Source organism: Lissotriton vulgaris, chromosome 3_1, assembly GCF_964263255.1.
Source record: "Lissotriton vulgaris chromosome 3_1, aLisVul1.2, whole genome shotgun sequence".
Lineage (NCBI taxonomy): Eukaryota > Metazoa > Chordata > Amphibia > Caudata > Salamandridae > Lissotriton > Lissotriton vulgaris.
This window is the reverse complement of record NC_141689.1, coordinates 1,046,055,549-1,046,071,221: the sequence shown is the minus strand read 5'-3', so window position 1 is coordinate 1,046,071,221 and position 15,673 is coordinate 1,046,055,549. Positions and strand designations below refer to the sequence as shown.

General features: G+C 47.6%; 1 protein-coding gene across 3 annotated transcripts in view; it reads right to left on the bottom strand.

Moving 5' to 3' along the window:
• Positions 1 to 15,673, bottom strand: part of HAUS6 (HAUS augmin like complex subunit 6) — a 407,393-nt gene that overhangs the window by 234,697 nt on the left and 157,023 nt on the right. For all 3 annotated transcript variants that reach the window (XM_086961463.1, XM_086961465.1, XM_086961464.1), the window contains exons 6-8: positions 12,861 to 12,926; positions 12,659 to 12,710; positions 10,857 to 11,030 (exon numbers count right to left, since the gene is read on the bottom strand). In XM_086961463.1, the coding sequence (XP_086817589.1) occupies positions 10,857 to 11,030; positions 12,659 to 12,710; positions 12,861 to 12,926 (292 nt within the window). The remainder of the gene's footprint in view (positions 1 to 10,856; positions 11,031 to 12,658; positions 12,711 to 12,860; positions 12,927 to 15,673) is intronic.

The window sequence follows — 15,673 nt, the reverse complement described above, 5'->3', positions numbered from 1 at the left end:
CCGTTAATGTGCGCTTAGCCTTTTGATAGCAAATCTGTATGCACTTAACGATCCACCTGGCTATACCTGCTTTTGAAATGGGGTTGCCTTTGTGTTGTGATGAAAAGGCAACAAACAGTTGTTTTGTTTTCCTGAAATCTTTTGTCCTATCTATGTAGTACATCAGAGCTCTCTTGAAGTCTAGTGTGTGGAGCATTCTCTCTGCCAGGGAATCTGGATTTTGGAAGAACACTGGCAGTTCTATAGTTTGATTCATATGGAACTGTGAAACTACTTTAGGCAGAAACTTAGGGTTAGTGCGTAGTACCACCCTGTTGGAGTGAATCTGTATGAATGGCTCCTGGATAGTTAGTGCCTGATGTTCACTAACTCGTCGTAGCGATGTGATTGCTATTAGGAAAGCCACTTTCCACGTCAAGAATTGTATCTCGCATGAGTGTAGAGGCTCAAAAGGTGGTCACATTAGTCTGGTAAGGACCACATTCAGGTTCCATACAGGTGCCGGTGGGTGTCTGGGAGGAATAACTCGTTTGAGTCCCTCCAGAAAAGCTTTGATGGCAGGCACTCTGAAAAGTGAGAGATGCTGCCTGTTTTGGAGATAAGCAGCTATTGCGGATAAATGTATACGAATGGAAGCATAGGCCAGATTGCATTTGTATAGATGTAACGGATAACAGATGTTGCGAGTAGATGCATCTAGCGGATTAATGTCGTTGTTGGCACAATAAATGACAAACTGCTTCCATTTCGCCGCATAACATGCTCTAGTGGTGGGCTTTCTTGCCTCCCTTATGATATCCATACAGTCAGGAGGCAGGTTGAGGTAGCCAAATTCTAAGACCTCAGGAGCCAGATCGCCAGGTTGAGCTGTTGCAGATCTGGATGCTGAATATCCCATGGCTCTGCGTCAAAAGCCTGGGCGTGAGGTGCAGCCTTTGATGCGGTACCACGGAGAGTTCTAGAAACGTGGTGTACCATGGTTGGAGTGCCCACGTCGGAGCAACCAGGATGAGTCTCATAGAGTGCTGCTTCAGTTTGCGTGCCACTAGCGGTATTAGCGGTGCTGGGGGAAAAGCGTACGCAAAGATGCCTGACCAGTTCATCCATATCGCATTTCCCTGCGACTGTGGGTGTGGGAACCTGGCGGCAAAGCTTTGGCATTTTGCGTTTTTAGGTCTCGCCTGTCGATGCGCATGCGCATCGAGCAAGCGAGAGTATTGCGACTTATCCACTCTTTATCTACACTGCAAGGAATCGTGGCGATTCCTTGCAGTGCCCGTGACTTTTAAGGTCAATGCACATGCGCATTGAGCTTATGCGCATGCGCATTGACCTTAAAAGCGCGTGCGCGTGCACGTCCGTCTTTGTTTACCCGCTCCGCCCCCTCCCGCCGTGTCGCATTTCTCCTCCCCCTCCCCTCTCTTCCTTCCGTCTAACGCCGTCTAACTTCCTTCCGTGTAACATCGCCGCAACGGTCACATCACTCGTCTTTCCTAACACTAAGGCTAACCCTCCGTCCTCCAAGCCCACCCCACCCTCCCCCGGTAAGACTCCACGCGGTTTGCGTCCCTCGCGCAGCTCACCCGCTCCGCCCCCTCCCCTTCCCGCCGTGTCGCAGCCTACAGCAAGACTACGTCTCAGTCCGCCGCGAGCCATGCTCATCTACCGGGCTGCAGGCACACTGATCCTGCCAGTCATTCCCACAGGCCGGTCGCAGCTCCCTCGGTGCCGCCCGTCCTCCAGCTGCAGAGCACAGCGTCACACGTATCTTGTGTGTGTAAAGGTGCCCCTCCGATCCCTAATATAACCATTTGAGGGTAAAGGGCTTCTCTCGGGTCACCATTTAGAGGTTAGTGGTGCCGAAGTTTAATTTTAGATAAAGAGAGGCCCCCAAAGATAAGGCAGTCAAGGCGCCCCCAGTGACCCGCTCACCGCGATGAGCCGCTTCCGCTCTTCACTCACCGGTTCAGGGAACGTTCAGGAGCTTTCAGGGCCTCGGGCGCAGGCCTCCTGACTACGTTGTTGAATGTGCCTGCCATCTCCATCAATCACCCCCTGTGTTCCCCGGCACTCTCCACTGTTACTGGAGGGACACACGGGAGATTGTGTGGCTCACAGGTCTTCCCCTTCGCTCTGAGTCTCCGCTGCCACTTCAGTGCAGTGATGTCAGGTAGAGGACCCTTGCCAGGCTCACCTCCAACACAGTGTCTTGGCTCCCTGGGGGCTTGCAGTTCTCCGCCACCCTCCCGATGCTGCAGCAGGTCCTCCGCGTCGCCCCGGCAACGGGCCCTCCACCTACGCCCTCTCCGACGCCATCTTGATTCCACGGCGGCCACCAGTCTGGAGTCTGATTCACGGCAATCCTCACCACTGGGGTATATCCCTCGCAGCGCCGACTGTTCCGCTGATTCCCTCAATCATTGAGAATTGAATCACGTGTTTTGGAGGTGGCAAGCGCTATGGATGCGCTCTCCTCAGGCTGTTTGGAATGCTTTTAAGATGGCAGCCTCACAATGGTCAGTCAGACTTCCAGCTGTCCCGCAGTCAGCATTTCTTCAAAACGGACAATGCGGGCATGTTTTAAAAGGTGCTGTGTTCCAATGCAGTGGGTCATCTGCCAAGTCAGATGATAGAAGCGTGGGTCCCGACATTTAGTCGTGAAGCTTCCAAGCAACACAGAGCTCTACAGAGCTGCGGCCATCTCACTCACCCTCACTCACCCTCACTCACCCTCACTCACCCTCACTCACCCTCACTCACCCTCACTCACCCTCACTCACCCTCACTCACCCTCACTCACCCTCACCCCCACTCACCCTCCCTCACCCTCAATCCCTCACCCCCACTCACCCCCACTCACCCTCACTCACCCTCCCTCACCCTCAATCCCTCACCCCCACTCACCCTCACTCACCCTCACTCACCCTCACTCACCCTCACTCACCCTCACTCACCCTCACTCACCCTCACTCACCCTCACTCACCCTCACTCACCCTCACTCACCCTCACTCACCCTCACTCACCCTCACTCACCCTCACTCACCCTCAACCCCTCACTCACCCTCAACCCCACTCACCCACACTCAACCCCTCACCCTCCCTCACCCTCAACCCCTCACCCTCCCTCACCCTCAACCCCTCACCCCCACTCACCCCCACTCACCCTCACTCACCCTCACTCACCCTCACTCACCCTCACTCACCCTCACTCACCCTCACTCACCCTCACTCACCCTCACTCACCCTCACTCACCCTCACTCACTCACCCTCACTCACCCCCACTCACCCTCACTCACCCCCACTCACCCTCACTCACCCTCACTCACCCTCACTCACCCTCACTCACCCTCACTCACCCTCACTCACCCTCACTCACCCTCACTCACCCTCACTCACCCTCACTCACCCTCACTCACCCTCACTCACCCTCACTCACCCTCACTCACCCTCACCCTCACTCACCCTCAACCCCTCACTCACCCTCAACCCCTCACCCACCCTCAACCCCTCACTCACCCTCACTCACCCTCACCCTCAACCCCTCAGCCTCACCCTCACTCACCCTCAACCCCTCACCCTCACTCACCCTCAACCTCATGCTAAAGATTTACAAAAAAACCCATAAACAATTCTAAAAGCACTAACTCTAATGCTGCGAGACCTATTGCATTTCTAATGCTTGTTCCTTGTGGCGAACAGGTCCATCTCTGGATGACCCCACTGCTGGAAGTACGGCAGGAGTACTGATGGATGCATCTCCCACTCGTGCATCTGGTGGCTGTGCCTGCTGAGCAGGTCCGCCATCTGATTGTCCTTGCCTGGGAGGTGTTCTGCCATGAGGAAGATGTTTCTCTGAGTAGCCCACTTCCACATGCTCTGAGCCAGATGAGACAACTGTGGAGAGTGTATACCTCCCTGCTTCTGTATGTAGTACATGGCCGTCATGTTGTCCGTCTGGATCAACACTACCTTGTTGCACAAATGCACTTTGAATGCTTTCATTGCCATGAAGATAGCCATCAGTTCCAGAAGGTTGATGTGCATCTTCTTCTGCTGTGCTGTCCATAGTCGCTGTGCTGTCCATAGTCCCTGCACTGTGTAGTGGAGTACATGAGCTCCCCATCCCTGGAGAGATGCGTCAGTCGTCAGTATAATCTGTGGCACAGGCTCTTGGAACGGTCGGCCCCTGCAAAGGTTTTGTGGGTTCCACCAATGCAGAGTTGTATGCGCGACCGGTCACCAACACTAGGTCTTTCAATTGTCCGTGAGCCTGATTCCACTGACGTGCCAAGCACTCCTGAATCGGACGCATGTGTAGTCTCGCGTGCGGGACTATGAAGATGCAGAAGGCCATCATGCCTATCAACTGCATGAACACTCGTGCTGGAAGCGAGTGTTGTGGTTTGAATTTCCGTATCAGCAATTGCAGGCTGTTGATCCTCACTGAATTTGGCTGTGCTTTGGCTGCAAGAGGTTCTATTGTCGCGCCCAAGTACTGCCGTACGTGGGCGGGCTGAAGATGGGACTTTGGATAATTCAGTCAAAACCCCAGATTGTGAAGAAGGTGAATGGTGTGGGACATATGGGTGGCACATTGCTGGGCAGAGTTTGCTTGGATAAGCAAGTCGTCCAGATGAGGGTAGACGTGAACGTTCTGTCTCCGTAGGTGTGCATCCACTGTCGCCAGGCACTTGGTAAACACCCTGGGTGCTGTTGTCACTCCGAAAGGGAGGACCTTGAACTGATAATGCCGATTCTGAATGGTAAATCTGAGATATTGTCTGTGTGACCGGTGTAGCGGTATATGGAAATATGCATCCTTCAGATCTAGTGTTTCGAGGAAATCTCCCTGACTGAGTAACGGTAGAACCTGCTGTAATGTGAGCATGTGAAAGTGTTCTGACAGGATGTACTGGTTTAGGGGCCTGAGGTCCAGTATGGGTCTGAGGGACCCGTCCTTTTTTGGTATCAAGAAGTACAGCGAGTACACCCCTGTACCTCTTTGTTCCACAGGCACAAGCTCTATGGCTCCTTTTTGCAGCATGCCGACTACCTCCTGCTGCAATAACTGTATATGCTCTGCGGACAAAGGACGGTGTCTTGGGGGTATGTTGGGTGGAGTGGATGTTAACTCCAAACAATAACCGTACTGGATAAGCTGCCTTACCCACCGGCAGGAACTGTTGTAGTCTCCCCCGACCGGTGTTATATGGTCGGGGGTAGTGACAAGACGTCACGGTTTGTTAGTGGCGGAGGATCGGGAGTGGTTGTTTCCACGACCTCTGCCCTTGGTGCTGTTTCCACAATAGCCACCTCTATTGTTCTTGTTGTAGGTGATCTGCGTGCCTCCTTTATCGTACTGTGCCTGCTGGGACACTTGGCCTCTGGAAGCTCCTCTATTGTTGGAGCGACGAAAAGAAACGCCCCTGAACTGCTGCGACTGTAGAGCCCCATAGACTTTGCAGTCTGTGTCCTTTTTAATTTTTTCTAAGGTGGTGTCCACTTCTGGGCCAAACAAGTAATCAGGGTTAACTGGCTGATTGAGTATGGTGGTTTGTATCTCAGGCTTGAAGCCCGAGATTCACAGCCAGGCGTGTCTTCGTAACATAACGCTTGTATTAATAGCCCTGGCTGCAGTGTCTGCTGCGTCTAGCACACACTTAATAGATGCATTGGATATAAGTTTCCCTTCTTGTATTAGCATTTCTGCTGCCTCCTTATACTCATCTGGCAAATGTTGTAACAGGGTATCAAGTGTATCATAATGAGCCCTGTCATATCTGGCTAAGAGTGCCTGTGTGTTGGAGATTCGCCAGACATTGGCAGCTTGAGCTGCCACCCTTTTCCCTGATGCTTCAGCACTTTAGATTCCTTGTCAGGGGGAGGAGCATCACCCGTGGTCTGCGAGTTCGCTCTTTTACGAGCATTTGAAACAACCAGAGAGTCCAATGGCAACTGTCCCCGGATATACGTAGGGTCTACAGGTGCTGGGTTGTATTTTTTTTTAAATTCTGGGGTTTACCACTCTTGCCCTTGTGGTCTCCTGAATGATGTCTCCAGCGTGTTTCAGGACACCTTTAAGCATGGGTAGAGTCTTGACAGTTCTCTCTGAGGTCGAGAAGGTGCCAAATAAAAAATCCTCTTCAATAGGGTCAGCATGGAGTTGGACATCGTGATTATTTGCTGCCCTCTCAATAAGTGCGTTAAACGCAGCCGTGTCTTCTCTAGGTGAGGTTTTAACAGCGTAGGTATGACTGTCAGGGGCATTTTGTGACTCCCCTGGGTCAACAGTGTCTGCCCAGGGTTCCGTGTGGTCTTCTGGATCAGTGTCTACAGGATAACTGTAACCCTCATTGTCACCATCCCCTACATCCACATCTGAAATTGTGGGTGAAAGAGGAGCAGGTTCTTGTCCATATGGTTGTAGAGGTTACAAAAGGTGATGTTGCAGAATCCCTCTTTTTCTTTAATGGAATTTTATACGACTCCATAGGCTGTTCTGGGGCGATCTTTCGCTTGAAAATAGAAAGTCTACCAGTCTCAGCGTCGATGAATTGCCTCGACTGATCTTCCTGCAGAGGCTGTCGATGCTTGGTGGCCCCTTCCGTAGTTGTAGGCTTTGGCCCCATGGACACCTTCTTGGCCGCTTCGATGCCCGCCTTAGGGGTGAACGCCTTAGGTGCCACTGGCGGCGGCAGTGTAAACTTAATCGGTGCCGACGACTTCGGAGGTTTACTGACTGTCTTTGGGGGTTGAGTGGCCTTCGGTTCAACAGCAATAGCCTTCTCTTTAATGCGTTGCAGCGAGTCCGACACCTGCTTCGAAAAAGAGGCGGATGGGTGTGTTGACTCGACGGGGTCCTTAGAGCCTCTGCTAGTTGTGGACTCTAGGTCCTTACTGCCCTTTGCTTTGTCGAGTCGACGTTTAGGATCGAGAACTTTCTGAGTTTCGAGTCCCTTGTTTGTGTCTACGGTCTTCGGCGCCGACTTCTTTGGGTCGATGTCCTTGACCTTTTTCGTCGGCGTCCGGGCTTTCGGCTCGACACCCTTTAGCGACCTCCCCGGGTCGATAACACTCTTCTGTTTTGTCGGTGCCGATGGTTCAGAAGCCTTCGATCCAACCAAAGTAATGTGTACTTTCGGTTTCGATTTAGTTTCCGGTGCTTTCGGTTTTGTAGACACCAATGTTTTTGGTTTCGATTTTGATCGATCCACCGATGGCTCGTTGGAAAGGTCTGTAGCCGAGCCTGGAGGCGAGGCTGTAGAACTATGCGTTTGGTCTTGGGTAAGGCCATCTGGCGATCCTTCGACCTGAGCCTTTTAGAGTGTTTTAGTCTCGGCCGCCGTACCAAAGGTTGGGCCTAGCTCCTCGCTCGAGCTATCTTCTACGGCCTTAAAGGCCTCATCGTCTCCTACCTCGTCGACGTCGTCTTCATTATCGACCATTTTCACATCTGCGTCGTAACTGGAGTCTATCTCCAATGCAGGATCAGACAGGTTCTCTTGAACTTCCTGCTAGACTCCCTCATCTTCCTCGGCATCGAAGACGTTCACCGGGTCAGGTGCTGTCTGCTGGGCCTCCTTCCGCGCTGCGCGTCGAAGGCAAATTGTTTTCTTGGAGCGGAACAGAGAACAAGCCATACAGCTGGCTTCATCGTGATCCGGAGACAGGCACTTGTTGCACACCGGGTGGACATCGATGTGAGGATACTTGGAGTTGCAAACGGGACAAACGGGACATCTCTTGAACGGGCTCCGTTCCATAATGGATCGTCGATAAGGCCTCTGGCGTCGACCGGGCCTTTAGTGCTGAAAAGCCACGCGGCTCTTCTGGACGTCCGGCTCGAGGATAGAGCTGGAACAAGTCCTGGGAACCGATCGCAAAGACAATACCGACTATAACTAAAGGCCTTTTGGCCAAATATAAAGTTTTCTATCGATTCCGAACTTGAGTTAACAAATATACATCCGAACCCAATGGCGGAAAAAAACAGTCTGAGGATGGAGAGGATGCCCATGCGCACTGTAGTCCAGGGGAGGAGCCACCTATCTCGTGATACTTCGAAGACTCTTCCAGGACAACAATGTGCAATCATCCGGACACAACACTAGGCGGCGATCTATGCACAGATATGAATTCAGCAGCCCAAATGCCTCGAACAGAGCCCATAGATATTACCTAGAAAGAATTAAGGAAGTATGAAAGTCAAAACAGATAATTACAAAGCTATCCCCTATCCTCCGACTTCTTCGAATCCATGAACAGCAGGATAGACGTGCCCCTAGATAGAGAAAACCAATGTTGAATTTGTTAATGCTCAGTGTTCTGAAGAAGTCTAGCATGAAGTAACCAAGGATCTAACTGACCAAGTTAAACTTATATCCATTTTTGTGGCTTGCGATAAGCAGTAAATTCATGTTCATTGTCACATACAGTGCTCAAACACTACCAGGGACCCAATCTTCGATACAAGAAAGCACATAAAACAATGCAAATTTAATTTCATGAATTGCAAAAACCTTTTAAAAAGAATGCTATGGCCGAATAAACACTGAAATAGGCCAGTTATGAAGAGCTACACCACATCACACTCTCTCTCTTTTCCTGGGTGGAGGTGTTCACACCTCCCCCAGGCAGTGAAGAGCCAACTGTGGCAGTGGAGCTTCAAATGTAATGCCCCCTTTGTAAAGCGACCCCCAGCCTCTCCTGCTATTAGGAGCAGGCCGCCTTCCCGTCTACCCTCCTTTTCGGCGGGGAAAATTAGCCAGCACGAAGGTGGGCCCACCTCTGCCAACCCGACCCCTCAGGTGGGGGAGTTGAGGTGAAGCCCACTCTTCAGTGCCCGCCATGTTGCAGATGGCAGGGACTCCCCAATCAGGATAAGAGATAGTGCCTACTCCCCCTAAGGTCAGTAGCCCATTGGCTTCTGACCTAGAGACCCCTAAAACGCCTCCTAAATACAGTTTTATGGGGCAGCTCTGAACCAGTAAGACCGATTCTCACAACCTACGAAGAAGGATGAAAGATGACACCCAGCAGAGCAGATTGCGGAGAAGAAATGACTTGGCCCAAGCTAAACTGGCCCGTTTGCCGTTTCAAGAGATCCTGCGCCGAAAGTCGCCTTGTCCTGCAGCCAGCGACCTCCAGAACCCTGGGAGGGCTGACTGCCTTCAACAAAGACCGAATCGCCTGTGAACAGCAGCTCTGCTCAAAATTAACTCCCAAAACAGACTGAGCCTGCTGAGGACAAAGAAACTGTGATGCCTGGAACTACAACTGCACCTCTTGCCTACAGCCCGAGTTAGAGTGATCCCACCAGTCCCAGCGAGGTCCCCCAGCGCTCCAGAGTAGGAGTCCACCATGGATTGACCCCTCCAGGACTCCTAGATATCGCCTACAGCCTCTGCAAAGAGACCCCCCCAGCCGCGAGTGGCCCGGTAAGGTGGAATCCGACCTCAAAAGACAAACCTCCATATAGCCACCCTGGAGAAGAGAACCCAATTACACCTAAGTCCCGAGCCCTCAAACTTACCTGCCCAGCTGTTAGTTCCTCCTGGAAGTCTTCCTGGACCGCGCCTGCAGCCAAAATCCAAGACTGACAACTCCCATTGAAAACAGGGCACCCAACACCAAAACAGCACCCTGCACCCAGCCGCCGCTGCAGGTGCACCTTGTGCACTAACTCGGATCCTACTTTGCCCTGAGCTGAACACCAGGAGCTTAGCTCCCACAACCCGGAGGCCTGCTATTGAGCAGCCACCAACCAGAGGTCCCCTATCCCCCATTGGATAACATTGGGCCTCAGCACTCTGCACCCGGCAGCCCTAGTGCCGCTGAGGGTCCTTTGAGAGTGCATCCTTGACCCAGGGGTAACCCTTCTTCTAACCCCAGACACTTTACCCCAAAAACCGCGTACTTACCTGGTAACCAATAACTTAATTTCTCTCCATAGGAATACATAGACTGTTTTCCCTTGAAAATTGTTGTGTGTGGTGTTGATTTGTATGAAAACCTGAAAAACTACAACTGTGCAAAACTGATTTACTTACCATTTCTCTGGGAAATGTCCTAGTGTGATATCTAGGCATATTACACTGAGTAGAAAACGTAACTTAGAAAGTAATCTGAAAAGTAATTGACATTTTAACTTCCCTGTACTTTAATCAATTGCATTTGAACTTGCATTACATTTTAAAACACTTCATAAGATTTTGCAAAGCATTAATTTCACTTACTGTGCTGCACTTGGCTTGGTTCTAGAAATAAAATAACTTATAATATTTTTATACAAACAAAATTGGTCTGAGTTCAGTCTTTGCTGATTGTTTACAATAAATGCTTAACACTATCCTCTGATAAAGCCTTACTGCTCGCCCACACTATCACAAATAGAGAGTAAAGTGCTATCTACATTTACCTCGGCCTACCTTTGGGGTTCCACTGGACTCTGTGCACACTACACCTCATTTTGGTATAGTACATACAGAGCCAGCTTCCTAAATGACCTGAATATAGGATCAAGCAATGTCATTCTGTTGTGTGTGGAAAATCTGAAATAAGGAAGAACCAATTGATTTAACCAGATCTGTATACTGTATACTGCAGCGTTGGTTTGCTTTGTGAAATCTTCTGCTAGAAAGAAGCTTTATTTTCGGTCAGTTACATTGTACTTAAATGTGTGGCAAATTAGTACACTTGCTCTAAATATTGTCTCTTTCGGAAACATTTATTTTCACTGGTATGGCATAAAAAAATGCACCACACAAAATCAATGATTTTTTCGCACAAGTTCATTAGAAAATGGCACACATTGCCAGTAGATATGCTCCAGATAGTTAAAACGGAAAAACTCACATTGTCAATTTCATTTGCAATGGTGTTGACCAAGAGCCTTGGAATATTCACACAAGCATCAGTGCCATCAAGTGTATACTGGTCAACCTGGCCTGTAATCACCAAATCCACAATTTCTTTTTCCTTTTTCAGAGAGGTCATGATTTCCATTATTGAGGCCCACATGGATCGTACCTTAAAGAGTAGAAACAAAAAACGATGGGAATGTCAAAAAAATATACGCGTAATTAGTTATTTAAACTATGTATGGCAAATTACAATCATTAGTGGAGACGATGCGGCTAGAGCGGTCGACCTCGAAGATGAGGAACCCGGTTTGAGTCACGGCAGGGACACTCAACATCCTGTGATTCTGGGCAATGACTTAATCTCCACATGCCTAACAAAAAATTAATGTGTCCATCTGTAATGCAACTGGTGCTCATGTAAGGCGCTCTGATACCTTCGGTTCAAGTTTGCGCTATATAAAACTAAAAAAAATATTTTATACATCCCTATTGAGCCATAACACTTACCATATAGCAGCAGTCATACAAGACAATCCACGAATTCCATGTCAAATGCCCAAGAGCTTTAATCTCATTCAATTTGGTGGAAATCAAATAAAATCCTTTGCTTTCAGCCAAGATGTACAAGCGACTTAGCTGATCTGGGAATGCTTCAGTGATCATAGACCTCACCAACTTTTGAAATATTGTCACATAGACCAAAGAAAGGCATTATTCCGACATTAAGAAAGATTGTCTCGATCCATCCTATCACCCCATTCCAAAACTCAGAGGGGAGTTCTGTGCAATTTTATTGCTGCTTGTGTCACCAACTTGCAAGGCAAAAATAGATTAGGGGTCTATAGATGACTGGACAAGCAGACAGACACTGAGTGTAAGTGAGATAGATTTTGACTCCAAGACTGGCATCAGGGTTTTTCTCATCCTCCCCAAATCTGGCCTATTATCACTCCATACTTAGTTCTTCCCCACCAGGCAAAAGGGAAAACATTATGTTGCAGTGGTTTTGAATATCAAAGATATTGAAAGAAATCTTAGTTTATCATAAGTATTTTTCATTGAATACATGAATAACGCTCCAGCCACCCCCATTACACAAAGAGCATAGTTGAGATGCTAATGTAGACTCTGAAATCCAGGTCGAGACAAATAGTGGTTACTAACATTGCAGGCAATGGAGCATTTATTTTAATGCGACATTCGCTTCATCAAAATAATGTTCACAAAGCAATGACAGCATATTACTGCGAAAAAGGTCACATAGCCCATGATCAGAAAGCTGTACACATGCACAATTATGGAAACAATGTACCTTAGGTTGGTCAATTCTACACTGCTTTAATGGCACATTGTTTGCATATGTATGTAGTAGAATGACTATTTCGTCATTTCTGTCAACAACAAATACCTAAGATCTAGGTCTTTACTATCTCCTTGTACAATTTGCCCTCAACAGTCCCTAAGGGCCTGCAAGATACTTATGCATGCATTCTATGAACTTATGAAGGTGCTTCATATGCCCTGCAGTAATAAAAGACTCTGTGGACTCAAAGTTCATTATAAGTGGCCATGGGACTGGATGGGTTATGTTAATTACTGCCAAATCATTTTGGTGGCATTAGGCGGGCTTCGTAAAAATGAAACCTACTATAAGTAGCATCCTTAATAGTAGAGCAACAACGCTCCGAAATAGATGCACAAGCACATCCTTAATCAAGACTAGGCAGCTGCAGCAGTTTAAGAAAGTGGTTAAGAAAAGGAATAGGACTGAATGGAATACAAGCAGACACCTACCTTCTGAATGCTCTCATTTGGATTTTGACATCCGTCATGCTTTTCTTCCATCCTAATGCAAAATAGAAACATACTCTTCAACATAAGGAAAAGATCAAATCTGGCACTATGCCGGAAAAAAAAAAAAAAACTGTATATATATATATATATATATATATATATATATATATATATATATATATACACTTTTAAGGATACATACTTTAGAAGCTGGCTCTGCAGAGAGGCGCTTTCAGACCTCAAATCTCTGATTTGTTTTGTGAGTAGCCTGCAAGAAAAAAGGAGAAAAAAATAAATCGCAGAACACAATTAGCTGTTTTTTTCCAGAGGTCCAACCACTGATGGGTTATATAGTGATTTTAAGAAAGGACTTTGTGACTGCAACAGTTTTGGGAGAGGAGGCCACTTTAAAAAAAAATTCTTAGAGAGTGCGCTCCCTCAACTCCCTGGTCAATGCTTAGATACACGAGGCTTAGCCAACAAGGCAAGACTGAAGCAGGCATTTCTCTAAAACTGAGGACCAGTGACTGCTGGAGGAAAATGGTATGTTATGCAAAACTACTTGTTGCAAGACTTCATGACAGAGGCAGTGCAAGAGCAAATTGAGGAAAGCGGGGATCGGCATCATCAAAGATGGTCATCTGAGTGCAACATCAGTGTTCATTTTACAACTTTGATTAAGTGCTTGCATCAAAATACTAGCCAGTGTTACTAGTCTTAAAAAAGCAGAAGAGATCCAACACAATAAAGAAAATAAAACACTTAATGTCTTACTGGTGGCAGCCCCCCAATAAGACTAACTCAAGATCACTAACTTTATGCTCCGGTCTATGTTTGCACTGTATTCGATTTAACAAGCAAACAATTTCCACTATCCTCTTGTGTACTGCGTTCTACACTACGTGCTCACCATGTACTGCAAATGTTTATGAGGTTTATTTACTTGCCGACATGTTTGCTCAAATTGCAATCACTATTAAATATTTTTTCCTCAACGCCTGCTTAGCCCCACCTCAACTTCAAATTATTGCATGAAACAGAACATCATATAATAGTCCCCCACAAACAGTAATAAAAAAAATTGGGGATTGTGCATTTCCAAGTTGTAGGCACTAGCGAAAAAGGGTCCAGAAGAATAATGCCAGGACTACAATCAGTGCACCATTTAGCCAAACTCTGGAGCAAAAGCAAAGATTTCATGTATGTAACAGAATGGACAATTACTCCGACAATACCAACCTCATTCCACAGATGGGGCAACATGTTAAATGAAGTTTTCTGTCCAAGAAAACATAGATGAAACCTAATGACCACACATGGAACAAATAAACCAACAATGTCCTAAAACTGTGAATAGACCCATACGCACTCCAAGGACCCTTCCTTCCATCCACCCAATCACTGAAAATTCAAAAGCCAATGCCTCACCAAGACTGGAATAGTTTACCAAAACATGGAACCCAAAACACAACACTAGGCCAGTCAAGTTCCTCAACTCATTCCTTTAATGTGCAATGTCTATGGCTAAACTGTCCAAAGAAAAGGTATGCTGTTCCTGAAGGGTTAAGTAGAGAGAGAAAGAGATACAAGGGAATGCCTACCAGGAGGATAGTTATACCAGACACCTAAAACCAATAGTGTGGGTCCGGGAGGGAAATACATTTCTTCGGAACTAAGGCCCTCACACACCTAGCCAGCTAGGTGTCATGCTCCATCATTGGGTCTGCTCCTCGTTGGGTTGGCGCTGCAATACCCAACGGGCACCCAATGAGGGGCTCTTTGGCGGAGATCTTTAGTTCCTTGCTAATCGGTGTGGTGTGAGTGAGGGGCCTAAAAATTGTAGGTGTGCATTAAATGTGAAGGTTGAAACAGGTTAGGTCAACCAATGATATATATTAAGCTCTGGTTCCTACCTGATTTATAGAAAAAAGGAAGGCGGCTTTGTCTGACTTAGTGGATCAGAACAAAGTAACGCTCTATTCCAAAAGGTCAACATGTGTATTGACTTGACAGCCCTGTCGGGTATATGGCAATTCATCAGGACCCAAAGAAAATTGTGATGTGTGAAACTACCTACACACAGTGGTAATGGTGGGTAAACTACCTACACGTTGTAGTATTGCTGTTGGTTAAATACCCATAGATGTTGAAGGAATTTTCATTCACTTTATGAAGCCTCGCCTCAACAGTTTCCAGCGGGCTGCGACACCAGCAGATTCAATAATCTATAACAGATGTCGAAGTGCTTGTGACCTACCCATCGGGATGGGTGGTCACAAGCACTTCGACATCGGTTATAGGTCATTGAATCTGCTGGTGAATTGCCATAGACCCAACAGGGCTGTCAAGGCAAGAAACATGTTGACCTTTTTGAATAGAGCGTTACTTTGTTCTGATCCACAAAGTCAGACAAAGCAGCCTTCCTTTTTTCTTAAATTTCTTCAACATCTATGGGTATTTAACCAACAGCAATACTACAACATGGTAGGTAGTTTATCCACCATTACCACTGTGTGAAGGTAGTCTCACGAATCACAATTGTTTTTGGTCCTGATGAATTGCCATAGACCGACAGGGCTGTCAAGGCAAGAAACATGTTGACCCTTTGGAATAGAGCGTTACTTTGTTCTGATCCACTAAGTCAGACAAAGCCGCCTTCCTTTTTTCTTTTAATCAGGTAGGAACCAGAGCCTAATAAATTTAATTGGTTGACCTAACCTGCTTTAACCTTCACATTTAATACACATCTACACTTTGTAGGCCCCTCACTCACACCACACCGATTGGCAAGGAACAAAAGATCTCAGCCAAAGAGCCCCACATTGGGTCCCCGTTGGGTACTGCAGCGCCAACCCAACGAAGAGCAGGCCCAATGATGAAGCATGACACCTAGCTGGCTGGGTGTGGAGGATCTTAGTTCCGAAGGAAGGTATTTCTTTCCCGGACCCACACTATTGGTTTTAGGTGTCGGGTATAACTGTCCTCCTGGTAGGCATTCCCTTGCATCTCCCTCGC